The sequence below is a fragment of the Ixodes scapularis genome, unplaced genomic scaffold (genome assembly GCF_016920785.2).
Source record: "Ixodes scapularis isolate PalLabHiFi unplaced genomic scaffold, ASM1692078v2 PGA_scaffold8__174_contigs__length_109621045, whole genome shotgun sequence".
Lineage (NCBI taxonomy): Eukaryota > Metazoa > Arthropoda > Arachnida > Ixodida > Ixodidae > Ixodes > Ixodes scapularis.
The window spans coordinates 33,164,171-33,187,913 of record NW_024609883.1 but is presented as its reverse complement, the minus strand read 5'-3'; the positions used below and the strand labels follow the sequence as shown (position 1 = coordinate 33,187,913).

The following is a 23,743-nucleotide window of genomic DNA, read 5'->3' as shown; positions in this document are numbered from 1 at the left end:
GCTTTCAAAAACTAAAGTCTATGGAGCAAGCTCTTCTAGACATTAAAGACAAATAACTGCAAACACTGAAAGTTAATTATTCTCGGGATTTTTTTGGATTTGAAAAAAGCATTTGATACTGTGCAACACGAAATATTACAGAAACTTGATAAATCCGGCATATGCAGAATCGCACAAAAATGAGTAAAAAGGTATTTTACCAAACGGTATTAGTATGTGATTATCAATCAAATAGCTTCTTCATGCTTAACATAGAGCATGGTGTTCCCCAGGGATCAATCCTAGGCCCCTTGTTGTTTTCAATATATATAAATGATCAGACCAGAATATCAGGCTCCCAGGATGTAATCATGTGCGCTGATGATTCCAACATATTCTTTAGTGGCAACACAAAACAAAACATTGAACTAGCGACAAACTCTTACCTCTTAAAGGGATACTTCAACAGAATTTGAAATATTCCCGTCGTGTTCAAAAATAGGTTGAATATGATCCACAATATCCGTAAATGACAATTGCACGTTTGCATTTTGAGCCTGGTGGCTGTATTTTCCGTTATAAACGGCCCACTCTGGCAAGCGCTCGGAGAAGGCCCAGCGGAGACCATGTGACATCCAACGCAATCGTGACGTAGGTCGTCTCAGGACGAGCAAAGCTACGGCGAAGCTGACGTCGAGGGGATGGCCTAGTCGTTCCAGCCACCGAAGCGGCTGCTTTTGTACGAATTTTGAGTGACGAGATAATCTTCTGTAATCTTGTAGGGGGACAATAACGACTTCTGCGACACACAAGGCATTCTCGGGAAGAGGGGAGTTCCTCCTGCCCCTCTTCTCTCGTCGTGGCCGGAAGTGCGACAACCTCCGTCACTAGCTGTCAAGGTTCCTAGACGGGCATTACAAACGAGGCGTTAGCGACATCCACCAGGTGCTCTTTGCTAATCATTTAATTCGTTTTAAAATTCCTTTTCGAGATTTTTTTAACAAAATATTGGTATGTTCGATGTGATGCTGCTCCTTTGAACACATATAGACCAAACAATGAGCACTGAAATTTCGTTGTAGTATCCCTTCAAAGGAGCCCTGCAATTACTTTTTTTACTAATTTTTACTGCACCGAACCTGAGCGCACTGAATGTAGTAACTTAATGAAACCTTTCTTTTCTCAAACTCCGCTTTATTTTAGAAGTTATAGGCACATTAAAATTACAGATACAAACAAAAAATAACCTCCTTCATGACGTCCTTGGTTGCTTGAGTGGCCGTGAAATAGAGGAGGGGTAGTGAGCCCAGCGAGCGCTCACGGCTGCCGCACTCCGTGTCGACGGCTCGAGAGGGCGCCAATAAAGCATGTTCTGGATAGGCTGTATGCAGCGGGCAACCAGGCACCTCACATTGCATTTGCTGCGCGATTAAACACTAATTCGGCACGACACTTCATTGGCCACAAACGAAAGCAAACACGCGGTAAAGATCAGTTCATAATGGGAGCCACTTCGCGCTGCCACACCGCGAAACGGCCAAACCGCAAGACAAAGCTGCTTGCCGAAGGCCTTCGGAACACTCTGAGCCGGTCGGATCCTCCAGTCCCTACGACCACAGCGCCGCCGCGTACATACGGCACCTTTCCGTGTCGGCGCCTGATCCACTACTCCTTTTTAGTATGTGCCGCCTTTTCCACCGCTTGGTGGCGGGTACGTCGACAGGTCATTGTTTTCGTACTTTATAAACTGCATTTGTTTCTTTTCTGATCTAAAAAACTGAACAAAAAGTACTTTTATACATAATTGAAATGGTTCGCACCACTTATATTTTGTATTTCGACTAAAAAGAAGCTTTTAGCCGCTCTCACCAGTAGTAAGCCCAGGACGAAAGACGTCACATATCGCGCGCTTTCAGTACCGCAGATCGCCCCCGTCGGTGAAGAAGGTTCCCGCGTCGTTCGGTTAAAATATGACGCCCGCGTCGTTCGGTTGAAATATGACGTACTGATATTTAGTTGCACTCTTTGTGCCCGCTGGCTTGCCCGAACCCCAAGAGACGTGGAAACTGCAAAAAAGGTAGACGCTTAAATACGATTGCAGGGCTCCTTTGAAACTGTCTCAAAGGCTAGAAGAAAATAGATTGCAACTAAACTCAAGCAAAACAAAACAATACAAGATACATAATTTTTAAACCAGTATGTAAACAAGACGTCGATAGCATCACAATAAAATTTGAAGGCTCGGAACTAGAGCAAGGGAGCAAACATTTCTCTGTGTTTGGTTCAGTGAAGAACTGTCATGGAGTAGTCATGTTATTAAGCTAAAAAGTGACCTGTCCCGAACTATTGGCGCACTGTATAAAATCAAGAATTATATCCCAAGTTCGCTGCTTAAAAATATGTATCACTCGTTATTTCTTTAAAAACTAAGCTATGCAAATTTTGGTTTGGGGAAAGACAACTGCCTCAAATTATAATACTTAGTACTTCAAAAACAAATTTTATGGATGTTCAGGTACTACAAAGGGGATTATAAAAATCTGTAGTGAACCTGCTCTTTAAACACAAATCAAAAATTTAATGGATTTAGTGTGTCTTGGTCACTGATTATTGATTATGAATTATTTCGGTTATTATCTGTGATTTGATGTGCCTATCAAATATAATTGAAATTTCTGTATGGTGTGTTTTTGTATTTGTCCTTTTTCCTCAGAGACCTGTCTGCATGATGACCACCGCATACGAAGAAGGGACACTAAGGCCTTTTCAGGCCTTTTGGCTTAGGTTAGGTTAGTTTAGGTTAGGTTGACTGTCAGTCAAGCCGAGCACTAATATAATTTTTTTTTTTTATGCTAAATAGACTAAACCATGCACAATTCTCCGTTCCATAGCTTTAAAGTTGGTTTGCACGTGTTTAGTCGCCTTCGTTTATTCTTTCGTCATTGCGATCGCCCGGTTCCCTCTCCTCCGTCCTGGTGAATGGAGTGCTTCATTACCTCTGTCGTCCAAAGAGGGCTCCTTAAAACACGACTGGTTGAGAATCACTGGTCTGGGACACAAAATTTTGATATTTGCCACTCGCAAGAACAGACGTGTCCGATTTTGATATCAGTACCTGTAGGATTTTTTTTTTTTTTTTTCTTCGCAGCTAGAGTGATAGCTTTACGGGTAACAGTTTGCAAAGATTCCGAGGTCGTCGATTGTCGTCGCTGCGCGTGCGAAGGGAAGGACCCTTTTACTTTCCGCTCTTGGCACAAGGCTAGGAAAGTCGGGTTTTCCCCTTGGCCGCACAGCACCGAGAGAGAAGAGCGGGGAGCCCCGGTATCCTGCCAGTAACGACACGACAAAGGGAGAGTCTTCCTGTCATCCGCTTGAAAGACTACTTTTCAAACATTAGTTGCATTATGCGAAATCCCACTTTGGCAGTGTCCAGTTGCTACGCGCAATGCTGGATGGTTTTAGAAACTCCCAACGCGCTTACTTCAGAGATCACCGAGCACTGGTGGCAGTCGTCAGTGGCATCCACGATGCACACCCCGACGGCTATGAGAATTAACCATGTTGCATGTCCGTCCTCAGGTACGTGACGGCACCATTCCACCCGCATTGCGTGACCGTGCTACAGCTATTGCTTTCGCTTCTTCGCACATTGGGCGAAAAATACAATTCTGCTTTTCTTTTCTTTTGCAAATTTTTTTGCAGAGCAGCTCAGGTCCTGCAGTGACTGCCATACAAATATGAGGCCTTTGATGCTTATGGGAGAAGCGTGTGTTAAAGGGACCATGAAACAATATTTGGTTAAAATCTTTCTAAACACATAACGCACAGTGGGACACGAGAGATCTAGCATGCTGGGAAAGGATCCAGAAATGTGACTTCTGTTTCAGACCTACGAAGTGAGAGGGAAGAGTGTTTTTGTTTTTCTTCAGAAATGGCTGGCACTCTCTCGTAACGTGCACCCAGCACCTAAGAGCGCTGACGCATCACAACTAAAAACGGCTCAAGGACGTGGCACGAGCATGCATGATCGGTTGGCTCGCACCGGGTAACCAATCACTCCACTGGCAAATATTTGGGCTTGCGTACGTGGCTAATTAGTGTGGCGACAGAAATCGCTAAATTTTTTTGATGTCTGGAGCAGAGCATAAACTCTGACCTGCCAACCAGGCATGTGACTACGTTTAAGACTAGTGGCCCGAAACAGACAAAGAACACCCGACAGCTTGTCCTGACTGCAACTTGAGGAGGTTGGCGCTTCTCAATTCTAAATGCGTTGGCATTTATTGTTCTGGTGCATGCAGTAGTTTTCATTTGAGCAGTTGTGGTTTGGTTTGGACTGGACTGATTTTGTGAAGCCGCAGCGCACTGCGCGGTTCCTATCTTTTCCTTCGTTTGTTCGCTCGTTATGTCCCATGTTGTTATGCTCCTTCCCTCATAAAAGAGTGAAAGAGTCTTCAGGCATGCTTATCATGATACGCTGCCGGAGCGGGAGGAAGCTGTGGTGACTGTATCCGAAACCGTCGATGCCTCGGAGAACAGACTGGCTTTCCGAACACAGCAGTGTGCAGACCATTGGGAGGCTGGAATTCCCATCCTTCGCCGAGTCAAAACCCCAGAGCTAAATGCAGACGCCTTTCGTCGAGAATCAGCCTAGCGCCAACAGCAATTTCGGCATCATTTTCTGTCTTTTTCTTGTGTGTTTTTGGTACCAATTAGTGCGAGAGCCTAAAAATGAATGCAGGTATGTTGTCTGATGGAACATCGGCGATCAAACACAAAAATCATATAGCGAAACCAAAAAAAAGTTCCACGGTTGCTTGTTAGACACTGACCACCCAGCTGTCTTTCCTCACATGCCTATGAACTTCTTTTCACAGGTTCATTTGTGGCTTGAAGCACAAATCATTATGGAATATTTGTATAGCATCACCCTGCATGAAACACACACGCAACAAAGTGGAGACGACAGGCCGAAACGAATCGCCAAGGAACATACCTAAGAACTGTTTACATTGACAAGGTCAAATTTGGGAGTTCTACAAGCAAAATCAAGAAAGGTGACATCCCGGCGGAGGACTGGGGATTAATTTCGACCACCTATGGCTCTTTTCACATGCAACCGAAAGCCATACAACTTCTTTGCAATAACCCTCCGTCGTATTGCAGGCAACTGTGCTGCAATTGAAACCCGCCAAAATGGGGATTCGTAGGCCCGCGCTTTGCCTCAGAGAAACCGAGGCGGCCGACATTTATATAAACTGGAGCAAACTCTCGAGCGACTCTTCCAACTCTGAAATCCAACGCAACTCCAGATTTGTGCCTAAGCATGAAACCAACGCCCAAAACAAAAGTAAGGGACTTGCCTCTTCACCGGTCGTGTCGGCAAGTCCCGTGAACATCACCCTGGGCTTTAGACTAGAGCTCGTTCTGCCCTTGGAAGCTGGCGCCACTCCAACGTCCGCCTTGGGAGACGACACGTTTGTGGCTGCAGCCCTTCCTCCTCGTCCCTTTTTGCGGGGGGAAGGGGAGGGGTCCTGGGCGAGACCTTCCCTCTTTCTGCCCCTGCTCGTGCTGGGTTCCTTCGAAGCGGGGACATTGGAAAAAAAAAATCGTAAGACTTGCTTTGGGGAATATAATTACGAGGGTAAATCAGAAGATAAAATTTTACAGGACGAACTGATCCTCTTAGCCCTCATGAGAAACACACGTATGATTTACGAGTATGTACCGTACACCAAATATGAAATCTTGCACTTAATTTATTAATCTCTTAAACTTTCTTCTAGCATGCAAATTTTATTTTTGCCTTTTATCTAAATAGGGCTTAATCTATTTGACTTTCCCCACAAAATATGTCTACTAACTGCTTTTGTAAATGAATTTCTATAATTTAATATGAAAGAACACCTTTAATGGGACACTTGGCAATCTATTGCAGTCAAATGATATGAAGTATTGTGTGCTTCCTAAGCTTCCTCACAACTTATCACTACCGAGGAGTGGAGGAAGTAGTGCTCATGTTAGCCTACCCAAAAAAGAAAAAAAAATTAAAGTACCCAGTTGTTTTTGTTACTCCCTGTCAACAATAATGTTCCCATTCTAAAAAAACCTGCCAAAGCATGAGAATATCTAGAAAGACCAAAGCTTGCATATGGTGTGACCATGACGAGTACCAGTGACAGAGCAGAATTGCAGCTGGTACGAAACTTTATTATATCACCAGTGCAACTAAATGACATGTTTGTCACAACACAAAAAATACAAAAAACACTGAATTATGAACTTTCATGCCCTCTCGACAGTAACTCGTTATCTCAGTCACTTAGCTCTGCAAGTTTCTCGCTGGCCAACTAAAAAGGAAGTGTTCCAAAACAAGTTACACATCTGACTACCAAATGACACGTGCCAACCTCTATGTGTGCTGAACCTGCAGCAGCCGATAAATAAATTTTTTTCGTGGCTGACCTTTACAGCCACAAACACCGCCAAAATTTGCTTTAAAATTAGGCACAAAACATCTAGTCAAAAGCAAATTCTACAAGAGAACTCACCTGGGAAGCAGCCTCCACCTTCACCGCAGCATTCCTGGCTGGTCTTCCCGGCCGCAGTTTTGGAGGTGGTGCCACCCCCTCCACTCCTTCAGCTTCCTCATTGTTCGACGATGGCTTCTTTTCAACATCCACCAAAGCCACTTTACGCCGTTTTCCCCCGAGGACAGGCTTCGGCAATTCTGCCGACTCAACCTCCTTGATTCGGCGTCCACGAGTCGTGGAGGCCTCTTCCACGGCCTTCTTAGTAAGAAGACCTTCCACCGGCGCCGCCGGCGTCTCCCTTGCCGTCTGCTTACTTTGTGATAAATATCCAAAGCCAACAACTTCCTCCATAGGCACCATCACCACCCTAGGATTGCAATCCGTGAAAAGTGCTGTTGGCTCGCACGAGTCCAGCCGTTTTTCCAGACCTTTCTTTCGGCCCCGTGCGTTGGCTTGTTTTTCTCCGGGTTCTTCGGAGTGGGAAGGCAGTGGAGCTTCCTTCTGTTTTCTCCGGGTGACCTGCGACAATTGGGAGCCTTGCAACTGGTTCAGCGGATGTTGCGGCACCGTCCGCTTCGACCGCGAAGAGCAAGAATGCCTCTCGTTCTTCTCGGCGGTGCTTGCCTCCTGGGACTCCTCCGTGCCGGCATCGGTGGCGTCAGAGTCTAACGCACGAGTATCTCGGATCTCCTTCCCGGTTTTGCGCTTTCCCCGATTACTTTGGGAAGATTGGGAGTCCCGAAACTCCCCGGACGGAGCTTGCTCCACTGGCGGCGCCGTTGTTTCCTTTGACAGCGAAGAGCAAGGATCTCTCTTCTCGTCGACAGCGCTTGCCTCGTCCGATTCTTCTCTGCCGGCATCTGCGACATCCAGAAAAAAAGCATTCGCAGCCTTTTGTGTTCTTTTTTGTCCTTGTGAACTTGGAGAAGATTGGGAACCTTGAGGTCCCCTCGATGCAGCTTCTGGCACCGTTCTTCCCTTTAAACGAGCGGAGCGCGGTTCTCTCTTGTCCTTGTCAACAGCACTTGCCTCGTTGAATCCTTCCGAGTTGTTTTTGACGACATCCGAAACGGGGGTATCCACAACCTTTCGTGCTCTTGCTCGTCCTTGACAGCTTCGGGTAGGTTGGGAGTCTCGAGACTCGCTTGAGGCTGCCTCCTTCACTTGCAACACGATTCCTCCGGGCAGTGACGAGCTGAGTCGCCCTTCTTTGCCACGAATGGTACCCTTCTGATCCTCAACTTCCTTGGTTGCAGATCCGGCAACGTTGGGTTCCGGAATAGTTACGTCGGGGACCTCCGAGACTGCCTTATTTTTTCTGCGCTTTCCCTGGGGAACTTCGTGTGATGCAAGCGAAGATTGAGGCCCTTCCACGTCACCCGAAGCTGCCCTTTTCGACTGCAACCGCCGCGAGGACTTTTTCTTGTCGTCGATGGCATCCCCTAGTTCTTTTTCACCCGCTTCACGGACTGCGGATAAATCGTTGGACTCTGAAGCAAGGACGTCCAGCACCTGTTTCCGTGTTCGTCGCCTGGCCGGAAGTGCTTCCTTAGTTGGTGTACAAGGCTGCTTGTCTTGTACTGTGCTCGTGGTTGCCAATGGCGCAGGTTTCACGGCGTTCCGAGATGGTCTTGACGCGGCGACGACTTGCTTTGCACCGCTTACCTTCTTCGTCTGCGAGTCGTCCTGGAACTCGTCCCCACTGCCTCCAGTGTCTTCCGCCGACTCAAGTTTGATCTTGCGATTGGGCTTATTCGCAAGTCCGGACGGCACGAAAGGAGTGCTCTTTCTTGTGGCCCATTTAGGACGAGTCGATTCTGCTGGAATCAAGGCATCCAGATCTTGAGTTTCATCAGAGTCCGGCACACAGCCAGCATCTTCCAAGAGCGGTTCTGAGACTGCTAAGTCCTGAGGCCCTTCACGTTTCAAGTCCTGGCTCATGGTTCTTTGCATTGAATGACCAGCCTTTGCATCCATCACTTGCACAACTGCAGCATCCAAAGAGTTCTTTGATCTGTCAGGACCTGTGTCCGATCGACTTGAAGCCTCGCTCATCTTCCCGCTAAAACCTAGAGTGCTTCCAATGGTTTTTGGGTGAACCTCTTTTGGATCTAAATCGGCAACAACCATGCTCACATTTGACGCTATTGCCTTCTGCTGCGGAGGCTTCTTCCGCTCATCCATGTCAGTGGCAGCCGCTTCATCCACTTCGTCGGCAGCTCTGCAATCGTCACCGGCTCCAACCATGAGTTGAGAGAAGGTGGGGAATGCCTGCGAGAGGCAACTGTCTATGGTGCCGCTCGTGTAAGGAGTGCTTTGAAACTGACTGTCCCATATTCCTCTTGAGAACGGCTGGTAAGTCTTCTTGCCCTCAACTGCAGGGTTGGCAGCACTGAAACTTTCAGGCGCTGCACTTACCAATGGTTGGAGTTGCAATTCCTCTGTTGGTTGAGGCAACGAAGGGAGCTTTTGGCCTTCATTGCTTTCATCCATCTGCTCCTTGGTGCTTTTTCGACCACGTTTCTTTGGTTTAGATGTCCTGCCTTCCACGTTTGACTGCTCTTTAGACGCGGGTGGCGCTTCCTTCTTGTTGGCCTCTTGGGATGCCAAGTCCTCTCTGAAATTTCCCGAAGCTCCCGTTCTCTTCTCGATAGAAAGAAACTCCTTCATCCTGGCTCCGGCATTTGATCTTCGGCTCCTGGTTGGAGGTTGCACCACGTCCAAGTTTAAGGTCACTTCCTTGGTCGTCTCGGTCTTCTTGGACAAAAATTTCCTCTCGCTGCCCTTTTTGGTCAACTTTGAAACTTTGTCGGCAGCCTCACTGTCTGCGTTTTTCGTTCTGCCCGGAGACTTTGGAAGTTTAAAAGGCAGTGGAGTTGCCTCAGTTTGATTTTCGTGCTCCAGGTTGGACTCTAACACATCTTCAGTCGCTTCCAAAGAAGGCACTTTCGGTTCCTGTTCCGATTCCGCGTCTTTGACGGCCACCTCGGAGAGTGTGCTCCCATTGACATCTGCTTCTTCAGACAACCGCAATGGCTCTGCTGGCTCAGCCTCCACACCGCTGGAAACTCCCTTTGTGTCTTCGACGTCCTCCACATCGGAAACTTGCGTCTCTTCCTCGTCTAAGACACTTTCATGTTTCTCCCGTGTCTGATCTACGGATTGGTTCGGCAACTCTGTGCGTCCAGAACTTTCCCTCAATCTGTTGTCGGCTTCCTGAAACCCAGCTTCTTCAACTGCACCTTCCGCTGTTTCACGATGGTCTTCCGCCACTGCCGAGTGAACACTGGAATCGGCGGTTGCATTTGAGCCTCCAACAGTAAAAGTCGAGTCAAGCACCACATCGTTGCTCTCCGCCGTCTCCTCGTTCAGCGAAACCAGTGAAGATAGCTGAAGCGGTGCCACCCCAGGTATGCTAAAAGGAGCTCCTTCCGACGCCGACTTGCACCGAGACACATCTCCCGGTGTGGACTCTTCTTCGGGGATTGCAAGAGCACTGGAGGTACTGCCAGCATACTCCAGCTTCTTTGCAGCTCCAGATTGCTTCGAACGCTGTTCGCCTACCAAGTTGCCGTCCACCGAATCCGGTTCTTCCTCCAACGCCTTTAACTGTGACGCCTCCCTATGGGTCGTTCTTAAGTGTTCCTTGACAAGCTTGCCACCGCTCCTCTTGAGACTGCTGAGAAGTGCCCTCCTCTTGTCACTCCTCCCGACAACAGGCAAGATGACTTCACTGTCCCCGTACTCCTCGCAGTCCTGGAAAAGCGACGTGCCAGTGCTCTCCAGGAGTGACAGGGAGTGCCGCGCCGTAACCATGCTGTCGTCCGCATCCTCCGGGTCGCTCTCCGGGACAATGGATGGCGAGGAGGGAGGTGTCTCCTCGATGGCGCTTTTGGGAGACAGCGGCGGAGTCTCGTTCACGGACACCGGGGTCGACCGTTTGAGGTCGACCGGGTGGACCTTGGGAGTTGCGGAGCCGGCATCCATCTGCGTGGGGGCACAAAAATCTTCCTCGTCGTCCGTTTGGTCGCCGTCCGACTGGCTGGCTGCACACAGGACGAAGGAGTCGCACGCCGGCTCCGTGTCTGCAAACAGAAGACGACTCAGGTTCGTGGAAGGGCCCAGCCGTGGTGCCACAGCCGTGGAAGGCTCTTCAGCATCCTTTCCTTCGTCGTTCTTGGTAAAAATGGGCATGGCCCCATTTGTTTCAGAATCGCGGACTCTTATTCGCGTCTCGCCGTCGGGACTGCAGGGCTCGTCATCAGCAGACTCGTGGCTGGTGCCTTCCTTGTACGCCCGAGTTGCTGCATTTAGTGATGAATCATCCTTGCCGTCAGAACGAGCTCCGTCTTTGGCATCTCTCTCTATGACTAAATCTTCCGTCCGCGCATAGCCCTGTGTCTCAGCATTACGGAAGGCGTAGTCCTTCTCGTCGAAACGATCGCCGTCCTCAGCGTCACTCTCTTCGACCACATCTTGCGCCCCTGGAAAGGTTTGAATTGGAGCATTATGGGACACATCATCCTCCCCGTTATCATCACTGTCCTCAACAGCACTTTCAGACTGCACATATGCCTGGGTGGGAGCATTGCGGAACGCATCATCCCTTCCGTCATCCTCATCACCCTTGACGGCACTTTCTGTCTGCGCATACGCCTGAGTGGGAGCATTGCGGAAATCATCATCCTTTCCGTCATCCTCATCATCCTCAACGGCACTTTCCGTCTGCACATACGCCTGGGTGGGAGCATTGCGGATTGCATCATCTTTTCTGTCATCCTCATCACCCTCAACGGCACTTTCCATCTGCGCATACGCCTGAGTGGGAGCACTGCGGAACGCATCATCCTTTCTGTCATCCTCAACGGCACTTTCCGTCTGCGCATATGCCTGGGTGGGAGCATTGCGGAACCCATCATACTTTCCGCCGTCATCATCATCATCCTCAACGGCACTTTCCGTCTGCACATACGCCTGGGTGGAAGCATTGCGGAAAGCATCATCCTTTCCGTCATCATCATCATCATCATCCTCAACGGCACTTTCCGTCTGCGCATACGCCTGGGTGGGAGCATTACGGAACGCATCATCCTTCTCATCATCATTATCATCCTCAACAGCACTTTCCATCTGTGCATACGCCTGGGTGGGAGCGTCACGGAACGCATCCTCCTTCTTGTGGGAGGAAGCCCCATCTTCGTTCTCCTTGGCGGAAACTTCCGTCGATGCATAGGCTTGAGTCGGTGCATTGCGGAATGCGTCGCACCCGTCATCAAAACAAACATCGTCAGCAACGACAACATCTTGCGTCGGCACATTTTGCAACACGGCTGATCTGCCGTCAAGATCGCCGTTTCCCGCTTCACCAACTGCGCCATCTGCATCCGCGCATAACCGAGCGGGAGTGCAGGCGAATGCCTCCGGCTCTTTCGTAACGGCGGCGTCGCTGTCCTCACCTTTGTTGCCGCAGCCGGAAGCACTCGACATGCCTTGGTCCCCTTCCTCCTGAAAGCTCTCGCTCCGTTCGCTGTCAGCCCTCTCCGAACTTTCGGTCTGTGTGAAGTCTATGTGAGGCATCAGAGGCAGCCTGAAGTCGTCACCTGACTGCGCTTCGCTCGTGGCGTCGGTTTGCGGGCCAGACGTGGACGCAACAGCAGCGACGCCCGCTGCTCCGTCTTCGCCTATTTCTCTCCGAGCTTTCGAGAGGCCAGTTTGGCTTCCGTCGTTGGAATTGCTGCAGGGTACTGTGGACGTCTGAGAGCCTGACGAGTCCGCAGCTGTTCCCTTGTCGCCTGGGGTGCCCCCGATGCCGCCAAGTTGCTGATCCTTTGATCAGCAAAAAGAAGCGGCGAGTTAGTGTTGTTGGAAGTTGGTACTGGACAACTAAAAAATCGCAATAGCTTACGGTGTCCCGCCCATGAACTGCAAAGACCGCAGAGACGCTGCACGCTGCAGCACACAGTCACGCTGCTGTGTTTAAACTTAGTGGATTTAGGTCCCTCAAAACTTAGCACACAGCATTCACGCGACACTGTCAAATCATGTGACGATATGACATTGTGCGACACTAAATTTAAGTTAGAATTAGCTGAGAAATTTCTCAATAAATTGAGTAGGAAAACTGCGACGTCACATGACATGACTTCACTAGAAGACACCGACATCACAATGTTCATAATGTGGTTCCTCACTAAATTTTGCGAATATATTTTCCCGCTAAATTTAGCTCAAAAAGTCGTAAACAGAACGGCACTCTGTTCCAAAGCGGAGAGTGTAGTGGAAGGTATGAGATGGCTGGACCAATCGGGTACTGGCAGTGCAACAGCGTTTTGCACATGCATATCCTTGAGCCAAGGAGGAAGTTGGGAATACTCTGGGAGCACCGGACTGCACTACTGACATTCCCCATAGGCTCCACCGGCAGCTTATGAGCCAATGGAGTACAGTTTTAACTGAAAGAGTACTACTACAGTCTAAACACTTTGAAATTGTGTACTACTACAGTCACAAACCAGCAGATATTCTTCCAAGCTACAGCAATGCAAATATTATATTTTTTGCAAAACACCTTTCCACTTCACAGATGCACAGTGTACGTTCCAAACAGAAAAAAACAAACACTCTTTTTCAATTCCTCGCTGCGGCAATGTACTATAGCTTGTGGCAGGTTCAGAGTAGCGGGGACAAGCACTTTTGAGAAAGCCTTCCACATTTTCCACTTTAACAAAGAAAATGCCGGAGAAGAGGTGAGTGGAGAGGAGGAAACCGCCAATCGTGGCGAGCAGAGGACTTTGTGGGAGGTGCTTGTTCCGCAGCCTAAACCTGCAAAAGACTACTAAAAGAGTCCGCTTCCTTTGCAGGGGATGTGACGATGTCAGAATGCAGAGCTCTCACTGGCCGATTGAAAAAAATGGCCGGTAGACGTCGAGGCATCTAGCATTGAGGTCTATCCACCATCCTTCCAATCAAAGCCAATCGGAGCTCGGCGTCGTCCGACGTCACCGCAATTCCTGCTAGAGAACAGTGTTACAGAATGGGCACCCCCATTCCATTCCGATTCCAATCCAAGAAATTGGAGTTTTCGACAATTCCATTCCTTCCAACTCCTCGGAATGGAGACACTGGGCACATTCCCACCCCTGGAATGGCTAAACTCCACCATTCCATTCTTCTAATTCCTAAATGTGAAAATGGACCATTGACAGCCACACTCGGTTACTGAAGAAAAGCAGCATAAAACGGGCGACATCAAATGCGGACACGACTGTAAAAAGTATGCAAACGCTTTCTTCAAAGCACTGAATCTACTAAGCCAAAGGGTGGTTGCACAAAGCGCTTGGTGTCACTGCAGACATTGATCTCGTGATCAAGCGTAAAAAGGCGATGAAGCGTAAAAAGCTTTCGAGTCCCAACAGTCGCTGAAAATTAAAACCACCGATTTTCTTCGCAAACAGAGCGTCCCTCGCAGACACATAGTTAGTGTAGTTTGTTTGATAAGGCCTTAAAAATGTCTAGTTTGTGCGTGGCACAAGAAGCTATCTTGCCCTAGTGAAAAATCTTATATGTATAAGAAATTGTTTGGTCCAATAAACCTTGTCTACCTACAACTATATTCAGAATTGTTGCTTCACTGAGAGAGCGCAATTTTCATCTTCGAAGGAGAATGAGCCAGCGAGACAATCAAGCCGTCAATCACCTCCAATGCAATAATGCTTTTAGAGAGCCACTTACCATGCGCTAGCGAATTGTGCCATCAGCCCCTACATACTAAAAAAAAAAGGGGGTGTAGCCCTTACATCCTTTGTCACACATATGAACCCCCTAAACTTCAGTTGGGCATACAGCGCACTGACGTTCAACCGACGCTACCAACTTTCACTAGCGGCTTGATAGCCAAGTTATTCAACTTACTAAAATAGCTTACGTAAATGTAACTGACTAAGAAAAGTTATTGTGGTTTTTTTGGCCCTACTGCAAAACCTCAGTGTTTTCTCTCTGTACACTTTTATGCATACTTAAGCAGTTTAATATCTTTAATCGCGCCTAAACACATCTCGAAAAAGTTTGGGCTGTCGGCTTGATGTCAGTGCACTGTACGGCGAACTGAAGTTTTGGGGTGTCCTATATGTAAAAAGGAGTGTAAGGGTTACACCCATTTTTTAGAGTGTAGGGCCTAGATGATAATCGACAGAGCTCGCATAAGAACCGAGCCCCCCATTCCATTCCCACTCCATTCCGGGCAAAAAGCATCCCATTCGTGGGCACAGCAGCCGCGCAAGGAACGCATCAAATATGCCACTCCTGTTTTTCATTCAGATGCTGCTGCACGCGCCAAGCCCGCCAGCGGAAGGGAGCCTCGTCACCACGTGCGTCGGTAACGACTGCATCATCTCCACCATCGGCAACGGCACCTCGTCATGGGCGGATCTCAAGCAGAGCCAATGGAAGCCACGAGAACTCGGAACCATGGGACACCAGCCCTACGATATAAGCCCTGCTACTGCCACTTCGTCCTTCAGTGGGCACAGCAGCCGCGCAAGGAACGCATCAAATATGCCACTCCTGTTTTTCATTCAGATGCTGCTGCACGCGCCAAGCCCGCCAGCGGAAGGGAGCCTCGTCACCACGTGCGTCGGTAACGACTGCATCATCCCCACCATCGGCAACGGCACCTCGTCATGGGCGGATCTCAAGCAGAGCCAATGGAAGCCACGAGAACTCGGAACCATGGGACACCAGCCCTACGATATAAGCCCTGCTACTGCCACTTCGTCCTTCAGTGGGCACAGCAGCCGCGCAAGGAACGCATCAAATATGCCACTCCTGTTTTTCATTCAGGTTAGTGACCGAAACTATGGTAGATGTTACAAAAGCGATAATAGATGCTTATTCATGCTGCTGTGCCCCGAAGTGTTCTTTTCTTGTATGTCAGTATGCCCCAAAGTGTTTTGTTCTTATATGTCATTTTGTCATGGAAAAATACTGCTAATGCTCTGTGGAGACGTAGAAGTAAACCCCGGCCCCACAAAACTTGAAATAATGGTAGAACAAATTCTAGAAGGTCAAAAATGCATAACCAACGATGTAAAACAGATCAAAGATAAGCAAAATCAGTTCCAAACTTCCGTAGATGAAATGAGCGGAAGGATTGCTCGTCTTGAAAACTCACTAGTCACAATAAAAAAGAACGAAGAAGCTATCACGGTACTGCATAGCTCAGTAAACGAATTACGAAGAACGGTTACAAACCAACAAGCTGCGTTAACCAACCTTGAGGACAGAAGCCGTAAAAACAACATGATCATATTCGGAGTTCCCGAGCCTGACAACGAAACAAATGACGACGTTAGATCAAAAGTACTTGAGGAACTCTTTCGTGGTCGTCTCGGTGTGACAGTACAGACGGCTGAACGAATAAATCGACTTGGAAAGAAACGCAAGCAACGATCACGTCCGATTATAATGAAGTTCCGAGATTATAACGAAAAAATTGAGGTCTTTAAGAACTGCCATAAGTTAAAAGGTTCCAGCGTCTCCCTTCAAAACGACTTCTGCCAGGAAACATTACGTAAACCAAAACAGCTTTGGGATAGTGCGGAGACGGAGAGAGCTACTGGGCGTCGGGTCAAACTTTTTGAAGATAAACTCCAGATTGGCAGTGATTTGTATTTCTGGGATAACGAGGCCAGCTGCCGAACTAAAATAACAAAAGATAGACACGCGCCAGTTGTAAACAAGTGACGTAAGGGCACAGGAGCGGCAAAGCAGCTAAGAATAATGAACGTGAACGCGCGAAGTTTGGTTAACAAGGTCGAAGCACTAGAGTATATTCTGACGCTTCACTGTCCACATCTAGTTATCGTGACCGAAACATGGTTAAACTCAAACATACAGGATGATGAAGTAGTTCCCCCTGCGTACAAAATTATACGCAAGGACAGACCAACACGAGGGGGAGGTGTCGCGATTATTATGAAGAAGTCAATTACTTGTCATATTATGAATGACTTACCACTCACAGAAAGTATTTGGTGCAAAATTGACTTTTGTGGCACGCAATACGTAATTGGAGCAGTTTATAGGCCGCCTGATTCCCCCTTGTCAATCATGGAATCAGTTTATGACTATGTTGCTACTAATGTCGCTAATAAATCAAATTTCATTATTGGTGGTGATTTTAACCTGCCTAATATTGACTGGGATACTCTTGAGGCTGGTGCCACCGAGGTTAAACATGCTCAATTACTGCTTGACATGGTGTTTAATTTCAATATGGCGCAGGTTGTAAAAGAGTACACAAGAAGGGGGAACGCAGGCAGTTCGGTATTAGACCTGATTTTTGTTAGTAACAAGTTACGTGATTTTTCTGTGGATATTCATGATGGAATTTCAGACCACAATCTTGTTTTACTGAATTTTTATACCACTTCTTCATTAGATCCCATCAAACGTCAGGATGTACGCGTGTATGATTTTTATAATGCAGATGACGTAGGCGTACTGGATTATTTGGAAATGTCTCTGTCTGGTCTCGATGGAACGGGTGATGTAAACACAATGTGGAATTACTTTAAAAAGACTGTAAATCATTGCTTGCAGATGTACATTCCCCAGAAAATAAAGCGCATAAATAGACAAAATCCATGGATAACACGTGACATTATTCATTTAAAACGCAAAATAAAGCGGCGACGCAAGACAAAACCTGTCAGCAAAAGTGACGTTGCCGGCCTTTCAAATGAATTAAAAGAAAAAATTAAGGAATCTCGGGAAAAATATTTCGGCGTCACCTTGCCGGAGTTTATAAAGACAGCGCCACAGAAATTTTGGAAATATCTTGCGCCATCAAAACAGAGCATAGATTGCATTGTAGAGAACGGCGTTGTCATCTCGGATCATATCGGAATGGTCCAGAGGTACAATGAATACTTCAGTTCTGTTTTTATCGATTCATGCAATTGTCCTGTGGATCTGGAGGACGACGAAGGCGTACTTGCGTCTATGCCAGACATTGATATTTCAGAGGCCGGTGTCCTTTCACTTTTGTTAAATATTAACACAAAGAAAACCGCTGGACCAGACAAGATTCCTAATGAATTTTTGAAGCGATATGCGGAATGGGTCGCCAAATACTTAACAATTATATTCAAAGCGTCACTCAGTCAACACAGCGTTCCTTCGGATTGGCTTTGTGCAAAGGTTGTTCCAGTCCACAAATCCGGTGACAAACAAAATGTAGCCAATTATCGTCCCATTTCATTGACATGCACGAGCTGCAAACTTTTTGAACACATAATTTCTAAAAGTCTTTATGCTTTTTTCGAATCAAATAACATTTTTCACAAGAGCCAACATGGATTCCGGCGCGGTCTGTCAACAGTAACACAATTACTAGGTGCATTTGGTGACTTTTCCTGCTCTTCGAACGAGAGAGGCCAAATCGACGCGGTTTGTTTGGATTTATCGAAGGCTTTCGACCGAGTTTCACATAATGGACTGATACAAAAACTATTAAAATACGGCGTTAATAAGTCGGTAATTGCGTGGATACAGGCTTACTTGTCTAACAGAACACAGTTTGTGACTGTCAGCGGAGCAGTGTCGACCACCCGCAGGGTTACATCGGGGGTCCCACAGGGATCGGTGCTGGGTCCAGTCTTGTTTTTATGTTACATAAACGACATCGTTAATGATCTCAGCCCCAACGTTACAGCTAGGATGTTTGCGGACGACCTCTTGCTCTATGCTAGAATACGCAACCCTATAGATCAAGAAAACTTAAACACGACTATCAACTCTGTTAAGAAATGGTGTGACGAATGGGGTATGAAAATTAATCCAGATAAAACTGTATCCGCCAGAATCACTAGCAAAAAAGCGAACATCCTACCCTACACATATCGGGTTGGAAACGATCCCATAGCTCTAGTTGATCACTTTAAGTACTTAGGAGTTACGATATCAACCGACCTCACATGGAATCGCCACATCGACAATGTGTGCAGTACGGCTCGCAAAAAGTTGGGATTTTTGAAGCGAAACCTAGGCAAAACCACAAGTCAGGTGAAATTGACTGCATACACAACATTTATACGGCCCACCTTAGAATATGCCTGCGCGGTGTGGGATCCGTACCGACACAATCGAATCGAAAAATTGGAAAAAATACAAAGACAGGCTGCTCGCTTCATCCTCTCGAGATACCGCCGAATGGACTCCGTTACTAACATGCTCGAACAGCTCAGTCTCCAACCTCTTCACACCCGCCGAGAGATAGCAAGGCTAAAGGTTATTTATATGTTTTCAAAGGACTTACTAAATATGGACACATCTGATTTTTTACAACCACGTATTACTAGACCAGTAAGGGGGGTACACAATAGGGCTATGCAAGTTCCGCGAATTAATAATGACACATACAAGTATTCATTTTTTGTTAGAACAGTTGAAAAATGGAACAAGCTTCCCGAAAGTGTTGTGAATTGTGACTCATTAGCCTTATTCGAGAAATGTTTACTTGAATTATATTAGACTCTCCATTCTGTTTATGAATGTGTAAAAGACGTGTTCTTTTCTTGGTTAGATTCATTAATAGCTTGTGTAGCGTGATGTGTACCAGTGCGGTTTTGCAAATCATATGAAATATAAGATGTGTTAAGAAATGTATATAACATTGCATGATTTAAAACTGACGTTCCACTCCTGTAAAGCGCCCAGAAGGGCGCACAGTATTTACAAATAAATAAATAAATAAATAAATAAATAAAATTCCATACCCATTCCTCTCCTCCCAGCACTGCCGGCAGTCCATTCCCGTTCCGGGGCCGCAATAATGCGGAATGATTCCGGAATCATTCTGATTCTGGAGTGGTAACTCCGCAACACTGCTCGAGAAGCGGACAAACTTGTGCTCCGCGTAGACATGGTGCCCGAAATGCGTCTCCGACCAGAGTGTTTACCGTGTCCAAAAAGAAAAAAAAAGAGCCTCCCGCTTTCCGCTTGACAATGTCGTAGAAGCATCACGCCGTCGCCGGCCGTGAACCTGGCTGCAGCGCAGCAGCAGTGGTAGCTGTGGCAGACGCCCGTTCTGCCGAACGTCGCTCTTCAGCTTGACGGTCACGGAAGCTTCGGCGGCCAGCAGTTGGGATGCCGCAACGACGGCGACACTCTCGTTTGCTCATGCTTTTAGAGCGCACCTCTTAGGCGCCCATTTCCGATTTGAGCGGCGTCGCCGTAACCAAGCATTGCTTATGGGACATTTTCCCATAATGCAAAGCGTGGTTATGTTGTCGCCGTCGGGACGTTTCCCGTAGCGTGACATTTCCCATAATGCAACGCGCGTTGCATTAAGGAAGACGTCACGTTATGGGAAATGTCCCCACGGCGACGGCGTAACCCGTGAAGCCGCGCATTGCATTATGGGAGACGTCCCATAATTCAACGCGTGGTTATGCTGATGGCAGAGGAGGAGAGAAGGAGAAGGAGGGAGAAGGAGGAGAGAGGAGGAGGGGAGCACAGGAGGAAGAGGGGAGGAGGAGACGGTACGGATGAGGAGGAGGAGACGGTACGGATGAGAAGGAGGGGCGTACCCTCCTCTTCGTACCCTCCTCCTCCTCAAGAGCTGCACTCTAATTTGGCGTTACAGGGAGTTCCAAACGCCTTTCATTTTTTGTCGGAACTTTTACAGTCAACCGCCGGTATCGAGACGTCCGACTGCGCGACACTCTGGCCTTTGCGAGGTCGTCTGCCGCCACATCGGGACCGTTTCCACGCGTGGGCGGAAGAGGACACCGAGCGCACCAGTTTGAGACGAGTCTCGGGCAGCCTTGACCATTGTTTACGCGCAGAAAAGAACGAACTGATGCAATGGTGAAGCGAGAAGCAAAAAATAACGAAACACCACCTGAGGAATCTGGATGGCGGTGAGCAGCGACTCCGAGCAGGTGTCAGACCCTTGGTTGTCCTCGGTGGCTGCCTGAAAAAACGCTATGTCAAAACTTGAAGAAAACCCAAAACAAGAATGGCATTAAAGGGGACACCACTTAGAAAAGCCTGCTTTTTAACTCAATCAATCTTAATTAAAGGGGCACTGACAACCCAAAGGTCGTATTTTTTTTTATTGTCTAAAACGATGAAAGTTGCAGTCATAAACACGCAAAAAAACCGCATCACACAAAAAAAAAACTTCCCGCGCGCGCCTTTTTTTTTTTTGTTTGATTCTCCCGCCTCTCGCCTCCTCGCTTCTTTTGATTCGTGACGTCAAGAATCATGAAATTTAGAAGCTTTGTAGGTGACATCGGCAATCGTAAAACATGTTTTTTAACGCAATTGCGAACGCACTACGGCCCTTCTTTTTGAAATACCGAAAATCAGAGTCCGTTGTGGTGCCGTCTCCTGGGTTTGTATCCTCCCACGGAAAACAGGCGACACCACTCAAAACCGGTCCGCCATCGCTCGCTCCTTTCCTCCTCACTTTGGGTCGCCATGGCAACAGCAGGGAGTCGTGAAAGAAAGTGGACTCTCAGGACTCCGCAATATTTGTTGTCAACGCACCTGCGCGGAAACTTCGAATTCGGCATTTGGAAATTGTTTTTTTACTTCACAAATACTGAATTCCCAAATTTTTAATTTTGAGGGTAATGTCCCGGCATCGTTTTCAATCGTTGCGGATAATAAAAAAAATTATAATTTTGATGTGTCAGTGCCCCTTTAAATTAGCAGGGTATGGTAATCGTAAAAAATCTTAGCTTTAGCTGCGGAACTGGGCAACTGATTGATTATTCAATCGTCGCTTCAAACACGATAAAACATTTTTAACTGCTTTATCACTTGAACTTGAAGCCAAGTAAACCTTAACAAATATTTTAAAAGAACTTTCTAAATATTTTTTACCACTATGCTTTTTATTACTCTTGTGCGAATAGTGGATTTTGAGTTTGAAGCGAATAGTCACTTTGGCCGAATATTTTCGATTCGAATATCGAATAGCTTTTTCACTCCTTTCACTACCCTAGCAAATGCTTAGATGAAAACCCACCTAAACTTGTGAAGGTTGCTCCACTTGTTCGTTTATAAGCTAAGTTCAATCTTTCTATATTTATGAACTGTGACCTCAGAAGATCTGTCTTGGGATGGCAAGAGAACGACGGATTTGACATAGAATGAATCCTATAGAAATGGCCAACTACACCCAACTAAGTGAATTTACAAATCTTGGTATATAAAATATTCTTTGTTTAATCTCGAGTTAAAGAAGAATGAATCGCACATGCTGAACGCAGGTTGAAGGGCATCTCTGCCTGAAATTGTATACTCTTGCATAACAGTCAGTTTAATTTTGAAACTTTTACTACAATGTAGATACGCATATTCACAAATTTTCCATTTACTTGAAAACACAGCCAGCACGCGTGCACCATACCGCTTTGAATGTACGCTCTTCTTTCAAGCACGCAATAGCAATGTTTATACTTTTCCAAGTGTTTAACGCGGCGGGTAACCCTGTTGAGTGCGCTTCTTACGGAGCACTGATACAATGCAGAGAAGCAACAACCGCAGAGCTTGCTTCCGCGGTTATTGCTTCTCCACAGTGCACCGGTGCTCGGTAAGAAGCGCACTCAACGGAGCTAACCCGCCGCAATCAAGACTTCGAAAAACGCGAATAGTGTAGTTCTTCTCGAAGCGAATACCGAATAGTGTATTATTCGAAACTACTATTCGAAATTTCGAATATTCACACAACCCTACTTTTTATTCTTAGATCGCAAACATTACCCTCTTCGTCAACTGGAAGCCCACAAATAAGAACAACACTAGTCACGGTTAAGGCAGCGCTGGTTCCAGCGAGAAGGCCATGTCCAATTTACGAAGAGCCCACCAGGTTTTCACAGCCACCGCTACACTCAGAAGCGCAACGTACAGAACAGAGGGAGCTCTTTTCAAGGACAGCAGGTTGCCAGCAGGCAAAGATTCTTCGAGAGGGACAATGTCCACCAGCTTTGCTTTCACTAATCTGCACATGCACCCAGTGAGCGGCATGTCTGTCGGGGTATAAAGCTTTTTCCATCACTCCCGTGGCACTGACAGCCGCCACTTGGAGGTTCTCGGAGCAATGACTGGAAACAATTTTTTCTTCATTGAAGTCGATCTACTGACGTCGTCAATCCTGTCAAAGCAGACGACTTTAACTGTGGACCGGCAGCATGTTGTGCCGATCAATGGCAGTGAGCCAAGGCGTCGACAAACTGGTTAGCGAAAAAGCCAGGGTGTGTCAGTCGCTCAGCGGCCGACGTGAGGAATGGCAGACCGCACTGGCAACTGCAGGGCTTTTTCGGTTCTCAAGTAGTGTCGGTCGTTCGAAATAGGACGTCTCTCCCGATTCAAAGTCTCTCGAGAGCCCGTACAGTGCAGCAAGGATGATTGTAAAGAAGCAAGAAACTCGACTACTCGTAGTCATGTCAAAGAGTTCCAGAAAACTCCTCCTATGCCATTGCCGGAGGAATAATAATCTGAGTATCTTTCGACTGCGCTCGACTGCACATGTTTATCCCCAGCTGAAATGCACATTGCAGCATTTATTAGGAAAGACAAAAAGAGAGAATGTAAAAGAAAAAATGTGCCCTTGCCCTTCTGGAGCAAGGTATGTCTGGCATTAACAAGACGGATTAATCGATCAAAAGGTGCCGACTGATAAGGTTAAAATTTTTAATTGATGCCCGGCCTTACTTTATGGACCTATACTGGAGGTACTACTGATGAATTATATGCACCACCATTAAGTAAAAGGCATGTCTGCTTTAGAAATTTATCGTTTTGAAATGTTGCTGATAATTGTTCTTTGCTTGGTTTTTTTCTGGTGGAATGCATAGTAGAATAACTGTAGTGAGTTGCTATAAAAAAAAATGTCGCCAATATCTGTTGTTCCTAAAAAAAAAATGGCAACTAAAACGTCTAATTTTTCCCCATGTTTACTAGGTTTCTGAAATTGCTCATTTTCATAGTAAAGTAATATAAAAATTCAGAACTTGAGTTTAAGCAACCGGCTTTATAAAATTTCAGTGCGAAAACAACGAAATTCGGGTCTTGTCAAGGCAAGTGCGTGCAAGTTGAAAAAAGGTTCCCATGAGACTGTGCCCCCGCAATCTACTTTTATCTTCGGTGCAGGGAGCCAATAAGATTTGCAGTAACTGTTTTCTGAAATTTTCTATCTGCAAATGGCAGCCAACAGAGCT

General features: G+C 46.9%; 1 protein-coding gene across 1 annotated transcript in view; it reads right to left on the bottom strand.

The window, feature by feature from the left end:
• The window catches only part of LOC8038371 (mediator of DNA damage checkpoint protein 1), a 434,922-nt gene that overhangs the window by 398,686 nt on the left and 12,493 nt on the right, over positions 1-23,743 (bottom strand). Inside the window, exons 5-6 of the mRNA XM_042286646.1 lie at positions 20,416-20,487; positions 6,531-12,338 (exon numbers count right to left, since the gene is read on the bottom strand). Of these exons, the coding sequence (XP_042142580.1) occupies positions 6,531-12,338; positions 20,416-20,487 (5,880 nt within the window). The remainder of the gene's footprint in view (positions 1-6,530; positions 12,339-20,415; positions 20,488-23,743) is intronic.